Genomic DNA, 17,746 nt, shown 5'->3' with positions numbered 1-17,746 from the left:
CATGGCAGATGCTCTTGGAGGTCACTGATTCATAGGGTCGCCATAAGTCATAATCAACTTGAAGGCACATAACAACAACAATCTCTACAATTCTTTTGAAATGTCATATTAGCTTAGAATACTTGAAATAGACTGACCATGACATGGGATATCATCATGTGTTTTTAAGATTCCATAAGTGGTTTTCTCAAAAGTCAGAAGTTATTTTGCCGTTCTCTTGATATGGTGATGTGATTATGGTCTGAACTTCAGAACCTGACAGATAAGCACTCTCTGACCTTTCTGTACTCTATAGTATGTATGAATTCATTTTGTGCAAGTTGCTGAATTCCAATGATTTTGGCTTCCCAAACCTTTTGTTGTAACCTTGTCTGGTGAAGGTGCTATGTGCCTGCACATGTGCAGCCTGATCCTATACAGATTTACTTGGAAGTAAATCTCACTTAATCCAATGGAATATAATTTTTGGGAAGCTTTTTAGAATTGGAGCTGTGGCTACGTTTCTCAGGACGTAGAATCATAGAACAGTACAGTTGGAAGGGGCCTATAAAACCATTGAGTCCAACCCCCAGCTCAATGCAGGAATCCAATTTGACATCTACTAGCATAATGTTTAGATGCCTACTGAAGACATTTTTAAGAAGGCTTTTCCTGAGGGATCCAGTCACTTATGGAACAATTGTATATCTGAAGAAATTGTTTTATTGTTTTTAGAATTGTTATGTTTTTATGGTTTTAGAGATTGCAGAAATGATTTTATTGTTTTTAGTGCTTTATTCTATTTTTATCTTGTACACTTTTTTGAAGGCTTTTTGCTATGGAGTGGTCTATACATTTGTTAAATAAATAAATAAATAAAAACTAGGGATGTCATGGTCACCCACCAGATTTAATTTCTGAAACAAATGTTATGCTAATACAATTATGACAAACTTTCCTGATGTCAGATTCCAGATGGGTTATTTTTCATTATGAAAAATAAATCAGTGGCTAGATGCACAAAGTATTGCACAATTGAGGATGGTTAGAGTGTTTCAGATATGTATCAGCCGACACAGCCCAATTATAGGTATCTTATGGCATAGCGTTGCTCTCAGTGAGATGCACATTCTGAGAGACACATTCTGTGTATTTTAACTTTTGAGTGCGCATTCCCATATGCAACTAGCTCAGTCAATACGCATCTGCCAGTGTACCAGTATAATATATATCTGCAACCAGGGTTGGTGGTGGTCCTAACTTTTTAAAGGGGGAAGCAGTTACTCTAGTTTGCATGGAGGTAAGCTCTGAAAAAGCACAATAAGGTGTTCAAGACACTCCATGGACTTTCCATATCTCCTAGAGAAATAAGGGGAGAGGTTTTGCACAGCACTAGATAAGTCCTTTACAAATGGTTAAAATGTCTAGTGCTACATGATTTAACCCTTTTGTGTTGGGTAGAACATTTATGTGTGACAATGTTTGATAAAAGAGCTTGGATCTCTATACAGTTCTTTTTAATTTTGCTTGGAATCGTAGACTCTTAATCTTTTGTCTTTAAAGCAAATTGTGTTCAAGAAAAACCATCTCTGCTATCTTTTCGGTGCCTTTTGAAGACTTTCATCTTTCAACAAGCCTTTTAAGTTGAGACCTATCCCAGTCTGCATCTGTGTCAGAATTGTTTAATATGTTTTTAATAATGTTTTTAACCCTTTTTAAGGTTGCTTTTTAAAATGTTTTTAATGCTGTTTTGTTTTAATGTATTTTAAGATCTGTTTTTATGATGTTTTAAAGTGTTTTAGTGCTTTATTTGCCACCCTGGGCTCCTGCTGGGAGGAAGGGCGGCATACAAATTAAATAAATAAATAAAAAGGCATTTTTTAAATTTTTTATTATATTTATGGCCCACCTTTCCTTCAAGGACCTGAAGGTGGTGTAGAAACATGGTTTTCTCTCTTCCCATTTTATCCTCACAAAAACCCTGGGAGGTAGATTAGCCTAAAAGATAGTGACTGGCCCAACGTCACCCAGTGAGTTTCATGGCCAAGCGGAGATTTGACCCTGGTCTCCCAGTCCAACACTCTAATCACTACACTGCAGTGGCTCGCACACTGACCTAATTGTGAGGAAGAAAGGAAGAATGCATCCAGTGAAAGAACTTGTGGAAATGGTAGAATAATTGGTGTGTAGTGTTGCAAGGGAAGCTTCTATTTTTTGAGTCTACAAAAATGAAATAAAAATCTAGTTCTGTAATAGCTAGCAGGTTTTGATTTAAAAAGGTTTACACTGCTGGCAATTTTTCTAAGATGCCTTCAGAGTGAGTGTCTGCAACTGGCAGAAGGCTGGCCCTCCCTGGGTGTGAGATGGGCCCTGTGTTAAAAACTGTGAATGGGCATGACTGTTCCCAATTCTCACAGAGGCCTTCTGGGAAAATGTGTCAATGAGACTGAGTGCTCACTGGGGCAAGGTATCGCAAACATGTCACCCAGCTGCTGGAAGAATTGCCCTGGCTGCCCATTTGCTATTGGGCCAAGTTCAAGGTTCTAGTTTTGGTGTACAAAGCCCTATACAGCTTGGGCATGAAGACTGTCTTACCCCTTATTTACCCAGCTGATCACTGCGCTCTGCAGGTGAGGGCCTCCTGCAGATGCCATCTTATCAGGAGGTCTGTTCTGTACAACATACGAAATGGACCTTTTGTGTGGCGCCTACCCTGTGGAATTCCCTCCCCTTAAATATTAGACAGGTGCCATCTCTGTTATCTTTTTGGCACCCATTGAAGACCTTCCTCTTCCAACAAGCCTTTTAAGTTGAGACCTTATCCCAGTCTGCTTCTGTGTTGGAATTGCTCTTTATTATGTTTTTAAAACTTTTTTTTTTAAAAACCCTCAGTTTTTAACCTTTTTTAAAAAAAGTCTTGAAAGCTTTAAAAAATACTTTTAAAGATGTTTTGTTTTGATCTATTTTAAAGTCTGTTTTTAGGATGTTTAAAGTGCATTTAGTGCTTTTGTTTGCCGCCCTGGGTTCCTGCTGGGAGGAAGGGTGGGATATAAATCAAATAATAAATAAATAAATAAATAAAATGATGGTTTGCATTTCCCTTCCTCTGGAGGTGATTTTTAAATATTCTCTCTCTTGTTTCATCTTCATCATGTTATTTTGTTTACTTGTATCTCAGTCACTTTCTGTTATTGCCGAGTTCTTATTTCTTTGGTATTAAGAAGATACTGGAACGCTTCCTCCCCTTTCTGTCTCTTGCATCCTTAAGAGGAGATGAAGAAGGGGAAGCCGTCTGTTTAATAACTAAAGAACAGTCTAAATAAATGTTTAGACTACCAAAATAACCCTTTCCTCTGCTAAATGGGAAAAAGCAACGTGGACTAATAATAACTGTTTGAAGCATGGCATTTAAGAAAAGGCACTAATTTTTCTAGAAAGGCACTAATTTGATAAGTACAGTTCAGAGAATGATGTTACTGAAGGCACATAAAAGTAATGACGTTAATCTCTCTGCACACTCATAAATATCTTCCACATACTTAATATACAGAAGACAAACTACATTCTCCAAAAAAGCACATAGTGCAGCCTTCATGGGACTGTACCACTTCATAGCTAAACAAGCAAAATGCCACAAATTGTTATTTTATTTTGTACAATAATGTCAAGTGCATCTTCTAATTTTGATGACAAATAGCCAACAATTAAATAGCACTTTTGGGTGAGACTGTGAGCAGTGGTTTGCTTTTCCTCCTCCTTTTTGAACATAGTACACTGCAGTTTAGTCAGGTGTTTTCCACTTGCTTCGGAATGAGTTTTCAGTAATTTATTGAGTTCTGCTGGTCTGCACTGAAGTATCTCACCCACTCTCCTCCCATACTGTTGTCAGTGGGCGGGTCTCAATAATGAGCAATATTGAGTTACTCTTGTTTGACACACTCAAGAGCTTTTCTGTTTCCTGTTTCAGTGGAGCACAGAGATGCCTTAGATAATGCTATCAGAAATCCAGTGCAGCAGCAGGAACACACTTTGATTCCACAGCAGCTACGTGCCACAGAGGCAGCAGAGGGAAGATTTGGTTTTTCTGTCATATTTGTAGACCAACAGAATCAGCTGTGATATCCAAAACTGCTACTCCTTCAGCCACAATGGTGGCAAAGGATTATCCGTTTTATCTCACAGTCAAGAGAGCAAACCATGGATTGGAAGTGCAGACGGCGAGCATCTCAACAAGAGAGACAGAGGTATGGACTGTAAATATTTGAGAGGCTTCACTGCAGTTTTTCTACTTGAAAGAATCATTATTACTTGGGGCAGAGTAGCAGTTTGGAATTTTAGATAGGGATCTTTCATATTTTGCACATAGAGGATGTGCTCAGCTTTCTTTAGCTTATGCGCTGAAACAAAATAAGTTTGATATCAGAATATTCCTTGATAAAAATAGAATTCATTTCTGAAATAAGTAATTGAAAGATATGCACTGTTAATACTGCATTGAAATGCTTAACGTTAGTGTTTTCTGTTCTGCAAGGTTCATTGTAGTGCATTTCATAGGAAAACACAGATTTCATTGTAAAATAACACATTAGCATTTGCAGGTAAAATCCATTAGAATCTGAATGCTGATCTGTTAAGAAAGACAATTTTAATCTCTCTCATTTTCACAAGTTTAAAAGTGGAATTAAGGAACAAATGGCCAACTTGCAATCACCGACTCTTAATATAAGTGTTTACAAAATACTTGAATGTTTGGAACCCTAGTGAAGTCCTTTTGTGTTTTTGGTAAAGAAAATTGAATTCATGTATGTTTCAGAGACTATTTAGGTCATCATGATTATGGTCTTGTGGTTCTGAGGCATTTTAGAACTGCAACTTCTGTTACCTTTTAAAATTTACCAGCCACCTAGTCCAAACTATATTTACTCAGAAATATGTCTATGGACATCAGCAGGATTTAACTTCCAAGGGAGTATGTCTAGAATTGCAGCCTCTGCCCAGAAATTGCAAATACAGCAGATCCTTTTGAAAAAATGTAATGCTTAGAACACAAGTAGAAATCCCAGCACTCCTGCCTGTTTTGCTAAGTGCTTTGCACTTGAAACTCATCTTAATAGTTGCAGTAAGGTATTGTTGAACTGTTTTAGGTATATATTTATAGGAAATAATGTTACCAGAATCGACTTTCTTGAATCTGTGCATAATAGGGTCTTACATGGGTTGTTTTAAATCAGTTACAACAGTTGCAACTGTAAATTTTTACAGACCATAAATTCTGTAACAATAATAATGCAAATCTTGACCCTGAAGTTTTCAGTCATTGTAATTCTTTTAGATTATGAAATAAAATTATTTAATCAGATAAGTGCTGCAGCTCTAATTTCTGTATTTTAGTGTTAGATATGCATGATTGAGGAACTGCTATGTTCTTCTATAAAAATGATAAAAAGGCCAGTTCAGCTCTCCTCTTGAACAGTTTGACCTTTTTCCTAACATAAAGCAAAGGAAAAATTTGGAGTAAAATGGCATTTTAGAAATGTAATTCTTGAGATGATTATCTATAGAAGTGTGTTTGTGTATATATTATCTCAGTTATTATTAATAGATGCATTAATACCAGTATTGTTCACTTTTCACTCTAAGGATGCATTCCACTATGTTTCTGTGATATTAGATTATTAATCAAAGCAGCTTTGCATATCAGCAATCCTTGGCCTTGAAAACCCTCTGCTGCTTGCTAGCTGTGGGCAGCTAAAACTGCTGGGAACATTGGAGCGAGTACATGCACCAAGTTTCCTAACTGAACAAATACTTGTGAAGTAAAAGGCCTAGTATTATTCTTATTTGTATTATCATGTTTTTAAATACTGGAAGTTAACATGCTCATTCCTTCATTTCTCTCTTGAATAATGTTATCTCTATCAACTCTGTTACAAACAAATAACAAATATTACTTTCACCATATAAATTAATACACATCAATATTAAACTTATTTTTATGATGTCTTTATGTGTATTGAGTTGTGTGAAAGCTGTAATTTATTTATTTTTTGTATTATTTATTTAAAGATTTTTACCCTGCTCTTTAGTAAAAAAAAAAAGGCTTCTAGAACAGCATTTAAATGTCATTGATTAAGAATGCTGCCCCCAGGCTTACAATCTAAAAGACATAACACAAAAGAAAAAGTGAGGAGGTGGTTCTGGTAGTGGTAGTAGTAGTAGTAGTAGTAATGCACTACTTCTTAGTTACAGAATTTTTCTAATGACCAGTTGAGATTGAAAGATGGCAAGGAGAGGCCAAAGGTTTGCTGGTATTAGAACTGACCAGTCGAAGAAGCCCTAAGCCCCTGCCACCTCCTCTCCTATTGCCTGGAAGGGCTGCTGGAGATGTCAGAGTGAAGGTGGCATCAGATAGAGCTGGTCTTTCAGCAGAGCAAATGGCGAGGCCCCACAGTCCCACGTTGCTCCCTCTCCTGATGGAATGGCTGCTGTAGATAAGAAACTGAACCTGGTGGAGCTGTTGGTGATTATTACTGGTGAATGTTGGTAGACCAACGCCAAACATATGCAGGGTTCTATCTAATGAAGTAATTGCTCTTGCAAAGCAACATGCACTCACACAGTGGAACTTTCCCTCCCTTTTCTCCTCTCCCCAAATCTGCTGTGGAGTGTCGGGGGAACCTTCAGCGCAGATTTTGGGGGGTGCAAGGGTGACACAGGGTGAAAAGAGAGAGAAGAGGTTCCATTACCCAAGTGAAAGTTGTTGCATGAGCCCAGTGATTTCCTTGGATGCTTCCCACAGTTCCTACTTCTTTCTAGGTGTCCCATGACATGGCTTCACAACAATGTGAATAAAGAAGGTGACTGACCCAGACCCATCCAGTGAGCTTTCCTCTTTCAACAAGCCTTTTAAGTTGAGACCTATCCCAGTCTGCATCTGTGCTAGAATTGCTTGTTAATATGTTTTTTAATAATGTTTTTAACCCTTTTTTAAAAGATGTTTTTAAAGCTTTTTAAAAATGTTTTTAATGTTGTTTTGTTTTAATGTATTTTCAGGTCTGTTTTTATTATTTTTAAAGTGTTTTTAGCACTTCTGTTTGCCACCCTGGGCTCCTGCTGGGAGGAAGGGCGGGATATAAATAAATAAATAAATAAATAAATAAATAAATAAATAAATAAATAAATAAATAAATGTGTAGAAAGGGCATACCGGCAAAAGTGGGAGAGGCTATTCTTGACATAGCCATGTTCATGAAATTTTGGAGTGTGTGCAATGCATCTGAAAAATGGAAGTGAGAGAAATAGAATATGTATAAGAATAAAACCCACTTTATAACAGTCTACATAATATATTTTGTTAATTCATTTTAAAAAAGGAAGTACTTTCTTTGGTGAAGAAGCAATTACTAGTGTCAGGGCTGGGAGATAGGCAGGTAAGCCAGTAGTTCAGAACAGGTACAAACAGGGCTGTAGGCAGGAATTCAGTCCTTGAGCAGTTCATCCAGCATATCTTGACAAATATTTTACGTGGTCTGAGGAGGCAGGCCAGGACTGGTAGTTGTGTAAAGGCCAGATGTGACTCCATAGGCTGCTCAGGTCCCCTGACCCTTGTTGGGCTGGCCCTCCAGTCTGTTGTGGTGCTGAACAATTTAGGTTAGCCTTTTCAGGTTAGCTGTTTGTGATTTTCTTCCGTATTCCTAGAAATTCTATCTGTAACTACTTGTGCTCAGAAACGGGCAGATTCATTGATTTTTCCAGAATATCAGATGTAACTTGCTTTTTGCTGAAAATTGTGAAATCAACTTTCAAATGATGAGATCAACAGACATGCAACATTTTCTTCATAATTAATGTTCTTAGTTGGTAGCTTTATCTGAAGTTCTGTAAAAAGCTGTTTCTCTTTGTGTAGTATCAGTAGTTGCCTATGTAGTAGATAACAAAATTATCGGATTTCCCTGCACTTAAACCAGACAATGAGGCAGTAGGGTGCCAGCTAATACATGGGTCAAACCAATTTCCAGCCTCAGCTAATCCAGTTAAAACCAAGGGCTTTGAGCTGTGTGATGAAATGGGATAGAGACTAAAAAAAAGAGCCTCTTGATATACTGTAATCTAGTTTCATAATGTAAGTCATAACTCTGTGTCATGCCCTAAGGACATAGCAATTGTGGGAGCCACATGAGGCTGAGTGCTACTAAAAGTAATGAATTCACATGTTTCTTTTCTGGTCACCTGTTTTCAGTAAGGATTGATATGCAGATGTATGTAAATAATATTTATTTATTTATTTATTTATCTATAACACATATCTTGCCTTTCCTGTAAGGACCTCAAGGTGGCATACATGGTTCCCCCTCCTCTTCATTTCATTGTCACTACAACGTGAGGTAGGTTAAGTTGAAAGAAGGTGACTGACCCAGGGCCATCCAGTGAGCTTTATTTTATTTATTTATTATTTGATTTATATCCTGCCCTTCCTCCCAGGAGGAGCCCTGGAAACAGAGCTTCCTGGTTGAGTGAGGATTTGAACCTGGGTTTCACAAACCCAAGTCTGACACTCTAACCACTACACCACACTGCAAGTATTTACACGGGACCCGTATGTTTTAACCTCTGGATTTAATATTGGAGATTGAAAGTAGTGCTTTTTCACACAGCACTTAGTTAGCTTATGGAATTCACTCCCACAAGTAGTGTTGGCCAACTTGGATGCCTTTAAAAGAGGATTAGACAAATTCATGGTAACTCAAGACTGTCAGTGGTTAGTAGTGATGATATCTATGTACTACCTCCAGCAAGGCAGCATGCCTCTGAACACCAGTTGCTTTAAATCACAAGTGGGTAGACTGCTGTTGCACTCAGGTCCTGCTTGTGGGTTTCCCATGGGTAACTGGTTGGCCACTGTGAGAATAGGATGCTGGGCTGGATAGGCCACTGGCCTGATCCAGCAGAGCTCTTACGTTCTTAAGTGGAGCAGCTGTTCAACCACTACAGGATTTTTTGAAGCTGCTTGTGGCATATGGACTATATAAATGTTTATATGAGACTTAAATGTTATAGTAAAATGAGAGAGAGAGAAAACCCTCAGAGATACAAGCAGACTGATTCCCCCCCCCAAAATACTCCTTGGTGATTATTAAGCCCCATTCCAGCCTAAACTGGCTGTGAAGTGGTCTCAGTAAGAGTTTTCTTTGCTCTAACCCCTCAGAACTGGCTGTCACAGGCTGCAGGGTCTTAGGATAGAGCTTTGTCTCACTTTCCTCTCTGGCTAGCTATTACAGACAACCGTTAGCGGCATAGCCCCCACTTCCACTACCACAAAGTCATATATAGTCTGGCTCCTGGACAGGGACCTTGTTGTGTCACTGATTCCATATACCTCTCACCATCTCAGTGTGTCGTATTGTGCCCCTGCTTGCTAAATGTTTCCAAGTGCAAGGCATGAGAAACCATTTCCCCACTGGGCATTTGGAAGTTGTGGGTGGGGGGAGGATAGAGCTAGCAAGAGACTAGCTGGGAGGGTTTCTCACGGAAGAGGTGAGTGTGAAGAAGTTGTAGGTGTAGATGGGTTTGAGAAGCTGGTTGCGAAGGATCCGGAAATGATGAACGTTCTCCTTCCTGAGGAGTCTGCATCTCTGAGGTTTTTGTGAAAGTATTTTTAGCATGCTGTTTGATGTGGTGACTTCAAATAGGAGCCTCTAATATACAGGCAGTGGGCCCTGTATAAGATACATTGTAATTTGCTTATGAAGTACTTAAAGAGAAAAGGATACTGGTTAGGGTAAACAGGGATAAATCTAGCCCTCAGAGAAACAGGTAAACAGGATACATGAGACGGAGTTTCCTTCCTAGAAATTCATTTCATCTATGGCAACTAAATAGTTTCATTTTTAAGTTAAGCTATACACACATTAAGTGATAAACAACTTTGTTGTGAAAGGGTTTATTCATCAGCATTGTTCATTTAAAATTAATATTTCAAACATGCATTTCTTGAAGAAAAAGGAAGGAACAGAAACAGGAAAAAAGCAGTATCCTTCAATAGCTTCTCCTCCTGTGTAAGGGTCGTTTTTTTGTCTGTGCTCTTCACCTTGTTGCTATCAAATCTCAATAGCAGATATGGAGATCTGACATGCAGAAAGGGATTTTCCTGAAATTATATTTGGGGGCAGATGGAAAAAGCACCTGTATAGCTGCTGTCTGTTTTTTAATGACTAGCACTCCGTGTCACAGAGCTCATTGCCTTCAGTATATTGCTCTTTTTGTGTCCTGCTATGGCCCTGGCCAAATGGATTTTGCTGGAGTTTGTGTGTTTTGGTGAGACTATCGTAGGCACCAGTTGGATAGTACCCAGAACGCATGATGCATTCCTCCTTCCATCTCACCCAGAACAATTTTGGAATGATCTCCTTTTAGCCCTGTGTAAAAGAGAGAGAGAGAATGCAAGACAGTGTATTTATTGATTTAAAACCTGACTTTAAATGCTTTTGTTCTGTTTTTCTGTTAAAAAATAATATTCAAAGAGCCTTAGAAGAATGTAAAACATTATAAAAATGTTACAAGCAGGAACAATTGATGTCAAATTAACAAAAAAATTAAAACTTTAAAAAATGATAACAGCAACTGAAATAAATTGAGATTTGCCTTGATTTCTGAATGATAAGAAGTGTTGGTGGCCCCTTTACGCATTGGCAACAGGCATTTCACAAATGTGAACCGAAAGCCCCTGTTGCCACCCAGTTAAGCTAATGTGACAAAGGAGGGCCTCCAAAGCAGGTCTTAAATTTTCAGCAGTTTCATATCTCAGATGATCCTTTAACAATCCTGGTTTCAAAAGGTGACCTTAAAGGTTAAAACCAGTTCCTTGAGTTGAGCATTGACAAGCACTGCAATCTAGTGCAGAATTTTAAAATATCTTAAGTATCAGACTTATGTATATTCCTTTACAGTAATTTAGCATGGATGTCTCAAGAGCATAGATAAGTATAGGAAGGTTATCAGAAACTATTTGTCTTCCAGTCTAATTGGTCACATAATGCCATTGATTTGTATGGATCTGAGGGTGAGGAGGTTACATTTAGGACAATGGAGCAATAGCTTTTTCATGATAAGGTAGCAACTCCTCTTTCATCTATTACTTTTTGAGGTGAGGCAACCAGACCTATACACAGTATTCCAAATGCGGTTGCATCATAGTTTGTACAACAGCATTATTATATTAGCAGTTTTATTTTCAATACATTTCCTAATGATCCCTAGCATGGAATTTGCCCTTTTCACAGCTGCTGCACACTGGGTTGACATCTTCATTGAGCTGTCCACTATGACTTCAAGGTCTCATTCCTGGTCAGTCACTGCCAGTTAAGTTTTCAGGAAGGAAGCAGATCTGAGAGACAAGTTATATATTTTTGTTAAAAGGTCAACAATCACACATTTGAGTTCTTTGAGAACTCTCAGGCGGATGCCATCCGGACCCAGTGATTTGTCAGTTTTTATTTTGTCTATTAAGCCTAGAACTTCATCTCTCATCACTACTATCTGGCTCAGTTCCTCAGATTCCATTCCTGCAAAAGTTAGTTCAGGCACAGGGCTATATCTGTGAAGACAGATGCAAATAATTCATTAAGCTTCTCTGCAATCTCCTTATCCTGCTTTAGCCCAGGGCAGAGCAATCCAACTCATTGGAAGCCAGCAGAAGAGGTGCCAGAGGAGGAGGAGCCAGCAGGATGCACTGTGGCATCCATGTGCCATTTGGGAACAGGTGGGCCAGCTGAACATTGGCTCAACCAGGAGCTGTGTGCAGGAATGGAAAAGAAAAGGCCAGCTCTCACGAATAACCCAACTGGCGAGTAAGCATTCCCCATTGACTTCCACTAGAAACTTTTTCTTAGCATAACTTTGGCCTGGATTGGGACCTACTCTGAATAGGAGTTGGATGTTGCATAATTCCCCCCCAGTCCCTCCTCTGACATGCCCCCAGGATGCCCCTCTTTTTTGGGCTTCTGCCGGCTTCTGCCGGCACCCCTTCTATTGGGCTGAGCTTCCCTAGTGGACCCCTGGCTGAGTCGGCAGAGGCCCAGATCTGCCACAGCTGAGCTGGGTTAGGGGCTTCTGCTGGCAGAGCCCAGTGGAGCTGGGACCCTGCCGGCTCAGCCGGGGTTCCACCATATCCAGCTCCCCTCATAGTCCACCATATCCAACTCCCCTCCCCTCTCTTCCTTCACCCTGTGTAAATATGAGTTGGATTGCACCCTAGTTAGTTAAATTGATTCATATTTCACAAAGAAATACTCCTTGGAATATTTTACAGTTGGACACTAACACCAAAAAGTAGCAATTTACTGAAAAGATTTCATGACCAAAGTTGATTCTGAACCCATGTCTCCCAGGTCCAAATGCAAGTGTTTCTTACCAGGGCCCATCCTAACACATGTATCTCTAAGGTTGCAATTTTATGCATAGTTACCTAGGGCTAAGTTCCACTGAATACAATTGGATTTACTTCCAGATTCTGCTACAAGTTTTTCAGACGAACAGAAATGGTTATTTGTTTATTTGTTTTGGGCGGGGGGATATTGTTCTATTGACTTTTTTTAAAAAAAAGTTATGCTGCACTTAATATAACAATCTCTCAGCCATTCTCACTTAATTGGGAGCGTAATTTTAAGGCAGGTGAATATTTTCCATATTAACTGAAAGCATTTCGGGAGACGAAGTCCGACTTTCTGCTTTCTGAATCTCTGTCTTTAACAATAGTGAACGAGAAGCAGAAAGCTGGACCTTGTCACAGTATGCAAGCAACTTAGAACTGGCAGTAGGTGCCGGGAAGTAAACAACAGGAAAGGGGTTTTTGTGGTAGTGGGGGGGGGGCAGCATGATACAGAACAGGATTTTTTTTTTGTCTTATCTTTTTTGTCTTTTCTTACTCATGATGACTTAGAAGAAGATAGGTTACTTGTTGTTTGCTTGGTAATAAGTTCTAACCACTTTTGTTGGGGCCTTAGGTGTGTTCTTCTGAAGCACAGTGCCCCCAAGCTCCACCTCCTCAAGACGTTCCAGAAGGATACTGTAGTCAGCAGTATCAAAAGCTGCTGAGAGATCAAGGAGAACAAGCAGGGTTGCATTCCTTCTATCTCTCTGTCAACAGATGTCATCAACATGTTTGTAATGTGTGACATAGGAAAGGATTTATTGCCACAATTTCCCACTTGATTTTACCTGTTTTTAATGGCAGTACTCTGAGTAGACCCATGTCGTCCTCTGGGCATTCAATTTGTATCCATTGTTTAGCATTGTCATTACATGTAAAGGCACATACTGCAAACATTTGAAATGAATCTGCATATTTCTGAAGGATTCCAAGTGCTCCTCCTTTGGTAGATTTATACATTATACTTTTGGATAATCAGGATCTTTTTGTCCTTGTGAATGAATGAAGGAATTGTATTTTGCTAATTTTGAATTGTTTTGTGAGTTAAAGGTATGGGTAGTATTTGAAACAAGTATGCCGGTCTAGGTAGTATATTCATTCTGATTGTCGCAATTCTACTCAGCCATGAGGTATTTAGTTTTGACCATTTCATATGGTCTTTACGTATTTTCTGTATTAAGGGGTTATAATTAATAGTTTTCAATTCATTTTAAATTCTTTGTATGAAAACTCCAAGATATTTTATCATTTTACAATGAGTTGAAATGCCTATTATTTGTCTTAATAATTCCATGATTTCTGTAGTCATATTAAAAGATAACATTTCAAAGTTGACCCATAAATTCAGAGTGATGAGGGGACAGACGTGAAATGGATTCTTTTCTACTTGGTGTTATTTTATTGCTCACATTTATGACTCAGAAGTGAGAATTCCTCATTTGTATACCTCAGTCTGGTATAATTCGACAGGGAGCTAGTTAACTGTTTTGCCTATCTGGAAATCTGAAAAATGTACCTGTAAAGAGAAAGAAAAAAAATAAAAAAATAATGCCCATCTTGTGTGATCTCTAACACATATTACTTACCTGTTATTGATCTGAAAATGTAATAATTTTTTCTTTTGGTTAACTATTAATGTCTGGCCTTATTTATCTGTGATGGTGTTTTATTTACTTGTTGGTTGCATCCCTAAGCTACAATTTATTTTTGAAAAAACCATAGCATTTATTATTTTTAGAATTAATTTGAAGACCTGCCCAGTTGCCAAATTCTGTTATTAAATTCATTGCCTGTATAACTGATTTTTCTGGATTTGTAAAGAAAAGTAAAACATCATATGCAAACATGCCAATTTCTTTCTTTTCTTTTTGTCAATGGAAATACCTGATATAGTTTGGTCTGATACAATTTTGATTGCTAGTGATTCAAAGTAGAAAGCAAACAATGGGGAGGGGAAGAGGGGACATCCTTGTTTCGTTCCTTTTTGAATACATAGTTTTAGAATGTTGCCGATTAATTCTGATTATAGCTTGATTATTGTGATATGACCATTGCGTGACTCTTATGAATTTTTGTCCAAAATCTTGCATTTTCAAAATTTTCACTAGGAACCACCACTCCACCTTGTCAAAGGGTTTGGTTGCATCTAGTGATAACATTGCAGATGATGATTTATAATTGTTCCCTGTTGAAGCTGTCTGGGGAGACCCTCTGGGGAAGGGCTACATCTGACATGAGGGGATACTGCTTGATGGGAGGTTGGGCAATCCCATGTGTATGTGCAGAAGCACTTTGTGCACAGGCTGCTTCAAATCTAAACCTAATGAGCTGCAGAGAGCTGTGATTTGCTGCAGTCCATCACTGTACATCCTTACAGAGCAATCCTAACCAGCTGCCAGGACATATGGAAAGAGATAAATTCACTGTCACTTCTGGATCCACAGCCCTGCCCACCAGGATAGAAGGTGTGAAGGTATTTTTCCCCCTCTTTTTTGTGGAACCAGCTCTAGGTTGGCACATGAGAGGAGCCCATTTTGGGCAGCCCTCTAGGATATGGACCACGTTTGGAGTCAGCAGATCCATCCCTGCCTCTGCCCTGCCCCTGTACCACTTTGTTTTGGGGGCTTAGGAACATAGGAAGCTGCCTTGTATAGAGTCAGACTATTTGCCTATCTAGCTCACTATCTAGCCAGAGATCGTCCTCACCAGGGCCATGAAGAGTGCTGATAACTGCTGGACAGTTCACCGATTAATTCAATCCACTATGGCCATTAATATTGTTCCTCAATGTAGGCTGCAAGGAAGAAAACCAAGGCGTAAAATGAACATCCATGCCCTTCAAGATCCTATTATGCGAGCCTGCTTTCAAACAGCTCTCAAGAAACATGTACCGACAGAACTCCCTGAAAATGTCGAGAAACACTGAATTAAACTGAAGACATCCATTATTGCAGCATGTGAACAAACTATTGGATACCAAACTAAGAAACATCAGGATTGGTTTGATTAGAATGATAGTGAGATTGAACATATCATCGACAAGAAAAGGAAAGCCTTCCAGATATGGCAGAAAGACATTAACTGTGCTGCTAAGAAAAACATCTATGCCAGTGCACAGGCTGAGGTCCAAAGAAGAACTAGAGAACTTAAGAACGCCTGGTGGATAAAGAAAGGTCAAGAAATCCAGCACATTGCAGATGCTCACGATGCACGGGGCTTTTTTAATGCCTCAAAGGCCATCTATGGACCAACAAATTACAGTATAAATCCCTTACATTCAGTGGATGGTACCAAACTTCTAAAGGACGAAGAGTCTATTGCACTGTGCTGGAAAGAGCATTATCACGACCTCCTTAATCATAACTCTATTGTGGCTGGTGAGGTCTTCTCGCAAATTCCACAACAACAAACTAGAGACGAGCTTGCAGTATTCCCTAATTCAGTAAAGCCATCAATCAAATGAAGAACAACAAAGCTAGTGGACCTGATGGGATTCCTGCTGAAATCTTTAAAGAAGGTGGGCCTGAACTTACACAGCTTCATAAGCTCATTGAAAAAATATGGATGAGGAAGGAGTTCCCAGAAGACTTTAGGGACGCCATAATTATCACTCTTTTTAAGAAGGGTGATAGAACAGATTGTGGGAACTATCGAGGCATCTCTCTTCTTGTTACCACAGGTAAAATCCTTGCAAGGATCCTCGCAAATCGCCTCCTGCTGATCTCAGAGGATGTCTTCCACGAATCTCAAAATGGTTTCCGCCCTTCCAGGGGGACAATGGACATGATCTTCACTGCATGGCAGCTTCAAGAAAAATGCAGGGAGCTGAATCAACCTTTATTTATGGCGTGTATTGATCTGACTAAGGCTGATACTGTCAATCGAACCGCTCTCTGGACCATCCTTCTGAAAACTGGATGCCTTGATAAATTTGTGAATATTTTGCGACTCCTTCATGACAACATGACAGTGACAATCTTTTAACCATACACATTCTGTGAATTTGGACATCATAGTTACATAGCATTTCTTCCACTCAGAGTATAAAACCATTGTACGTCTGCCATAACATTCTTCACCTATGAAATTCCACAAGGATTTGGTGGCTAGCTCAGATAAGTAGCACCTCACGAACCTATAGCAAGGCGAGATCCTGGAGATAAATAGCAAAGACTTGTTGCACCCTAGTATCCTTCTGTCTCTTTTTAATCATGGCTTTTGCAGACTACATTATCTGTTATGTTGTTCTTTTTGATGGTAGAATTATATGGCTGGCTCTATGTTGGGGACCAGGGGATTACCCGATGTATTGCCTGTTTTCATGTCAACATATTGATGTAAGAACTAGTAGACATTGTCTAATTGTTAGGAATTTATTAGGAAAGCGTTAGGAAAGTGTGATTTGTTGTATTTTCATTGAAAATTGTTATTTTATGTTCACCGCCCAGAGAGCTATCGCTAGTCGGGCGGTATATAAATTTAATAAATAAAATAAATAAAAAATAAATATTGTTGCTTTTTACTAATGTTATTACCTTGTTATTTAATTTTTGTAAATTGTACTGTTTTTATTGATATGTATTTCTATATTTGTGTTTATTTTCTGTAAGCCCCCTTGAGGGCCTTTTGGCCAAAAGATGGGATAGAAATAAACAACAACAACAACAACTTGATCTGGATGCAAGGAAAAGCAGAGCCAAATTTATTTTAGGGCTATAGCTCAGTGCATTTGTATTGGTTCTTTTATTTTATTTTGTTCATCCATTTTTTAAAAATCTGTTTATTTATATTTCCCATGTATTTTATGTATGTATTGTGTGCACTCTTTTTTTAACATGTGCTGGCCTTTGGCTTGTGCATTTATAAATCTGACTGATTGATTTTTAGATAATTTTGCTTTATATTAATTTATATAAGGGTATGACGTAATATGCTTTGTTGTTGTTGGTAAGTGAAGGTTAGTTGACTGAACCAACTATTAATTCTTCTCAGTGAAGATTAGTTCACTGAATTATCAGATTAATAAATTGCAAGAGAGCAAGAATGAGCAAATTTCCAATATGTAAACAATTAATGGTGTTCTAAGCATTTAAGGATTGCATGGTGCATTTATTTGTATTTCACTACAATGACACACAAGGTACTATATTTTTATTTAAATTATGATAGTACCATCAGTGTGCATAGCACTTTACAAAGCATAGGAAGGCATGTTTCAATCTAAAATTTGACACAAGAGAAGGGAAGAAACAAAGGAAGGGAATGAAACTGGAATGGGGGTTAAAGAAAAGAATATGCCATTGTTTCACTCTGAAAAGCTGCAAAGAAAATGAAGCAAAA

At 38.6% G+C, this 17,746-nt stretch overlaps 1 protein-coding gene across 7 annotated transcripts in view; it reads left to right on the top strand.

Moving 5' to 3' along the window:
- The window catches only part of ARHGEF3 (Rho guanine nucleotide exchange factor 3), a 281,832-nt gene that overhangs the window by 220,390 nt on the left and 43,696 nt on the right, over nucleotides 1-17,746 (top strand). The window contains exon 1 of one of the 7 annotated variants that reach the window (XM_061618286.1): nucleotides 3,947-4,223. The exons of the other annotated variants lie outside the window; for them this stretch is intronic. Coding sequence (XP_061474270.1) covers nucleotides 4,128-4,223 — 96 coding nt within the window. The 5' untranslated portion in view covers nucleotides 3,947-4,127. Of the gene's footprint in view, nucleotides 1-3,946; nucleotides 4,224-17,746 lie in introns of those variants that run through there. 7 annotated transcript variants of the gene reach the window in all.

Source organism: Rhineura floridana, chromosome 3 (assembly GCF_030035675.1).
Source record: "Rhineura floridana isolate rRhiFlo1 chromosome 3, rRhiFlo1.hap2, whole genome shotgun sequence".
In the NCBI taxonomy this organism is placed as follows: domain Eukaryota; kingdom Metazoa; phylum Chordata; class Lepidosauria; order Squamata; family Rhineuridae; genus Rhineura; species Rhineura floridana.
This window is presented reverse-complemented; position numbering and strand designations above follow the sequence as displayed.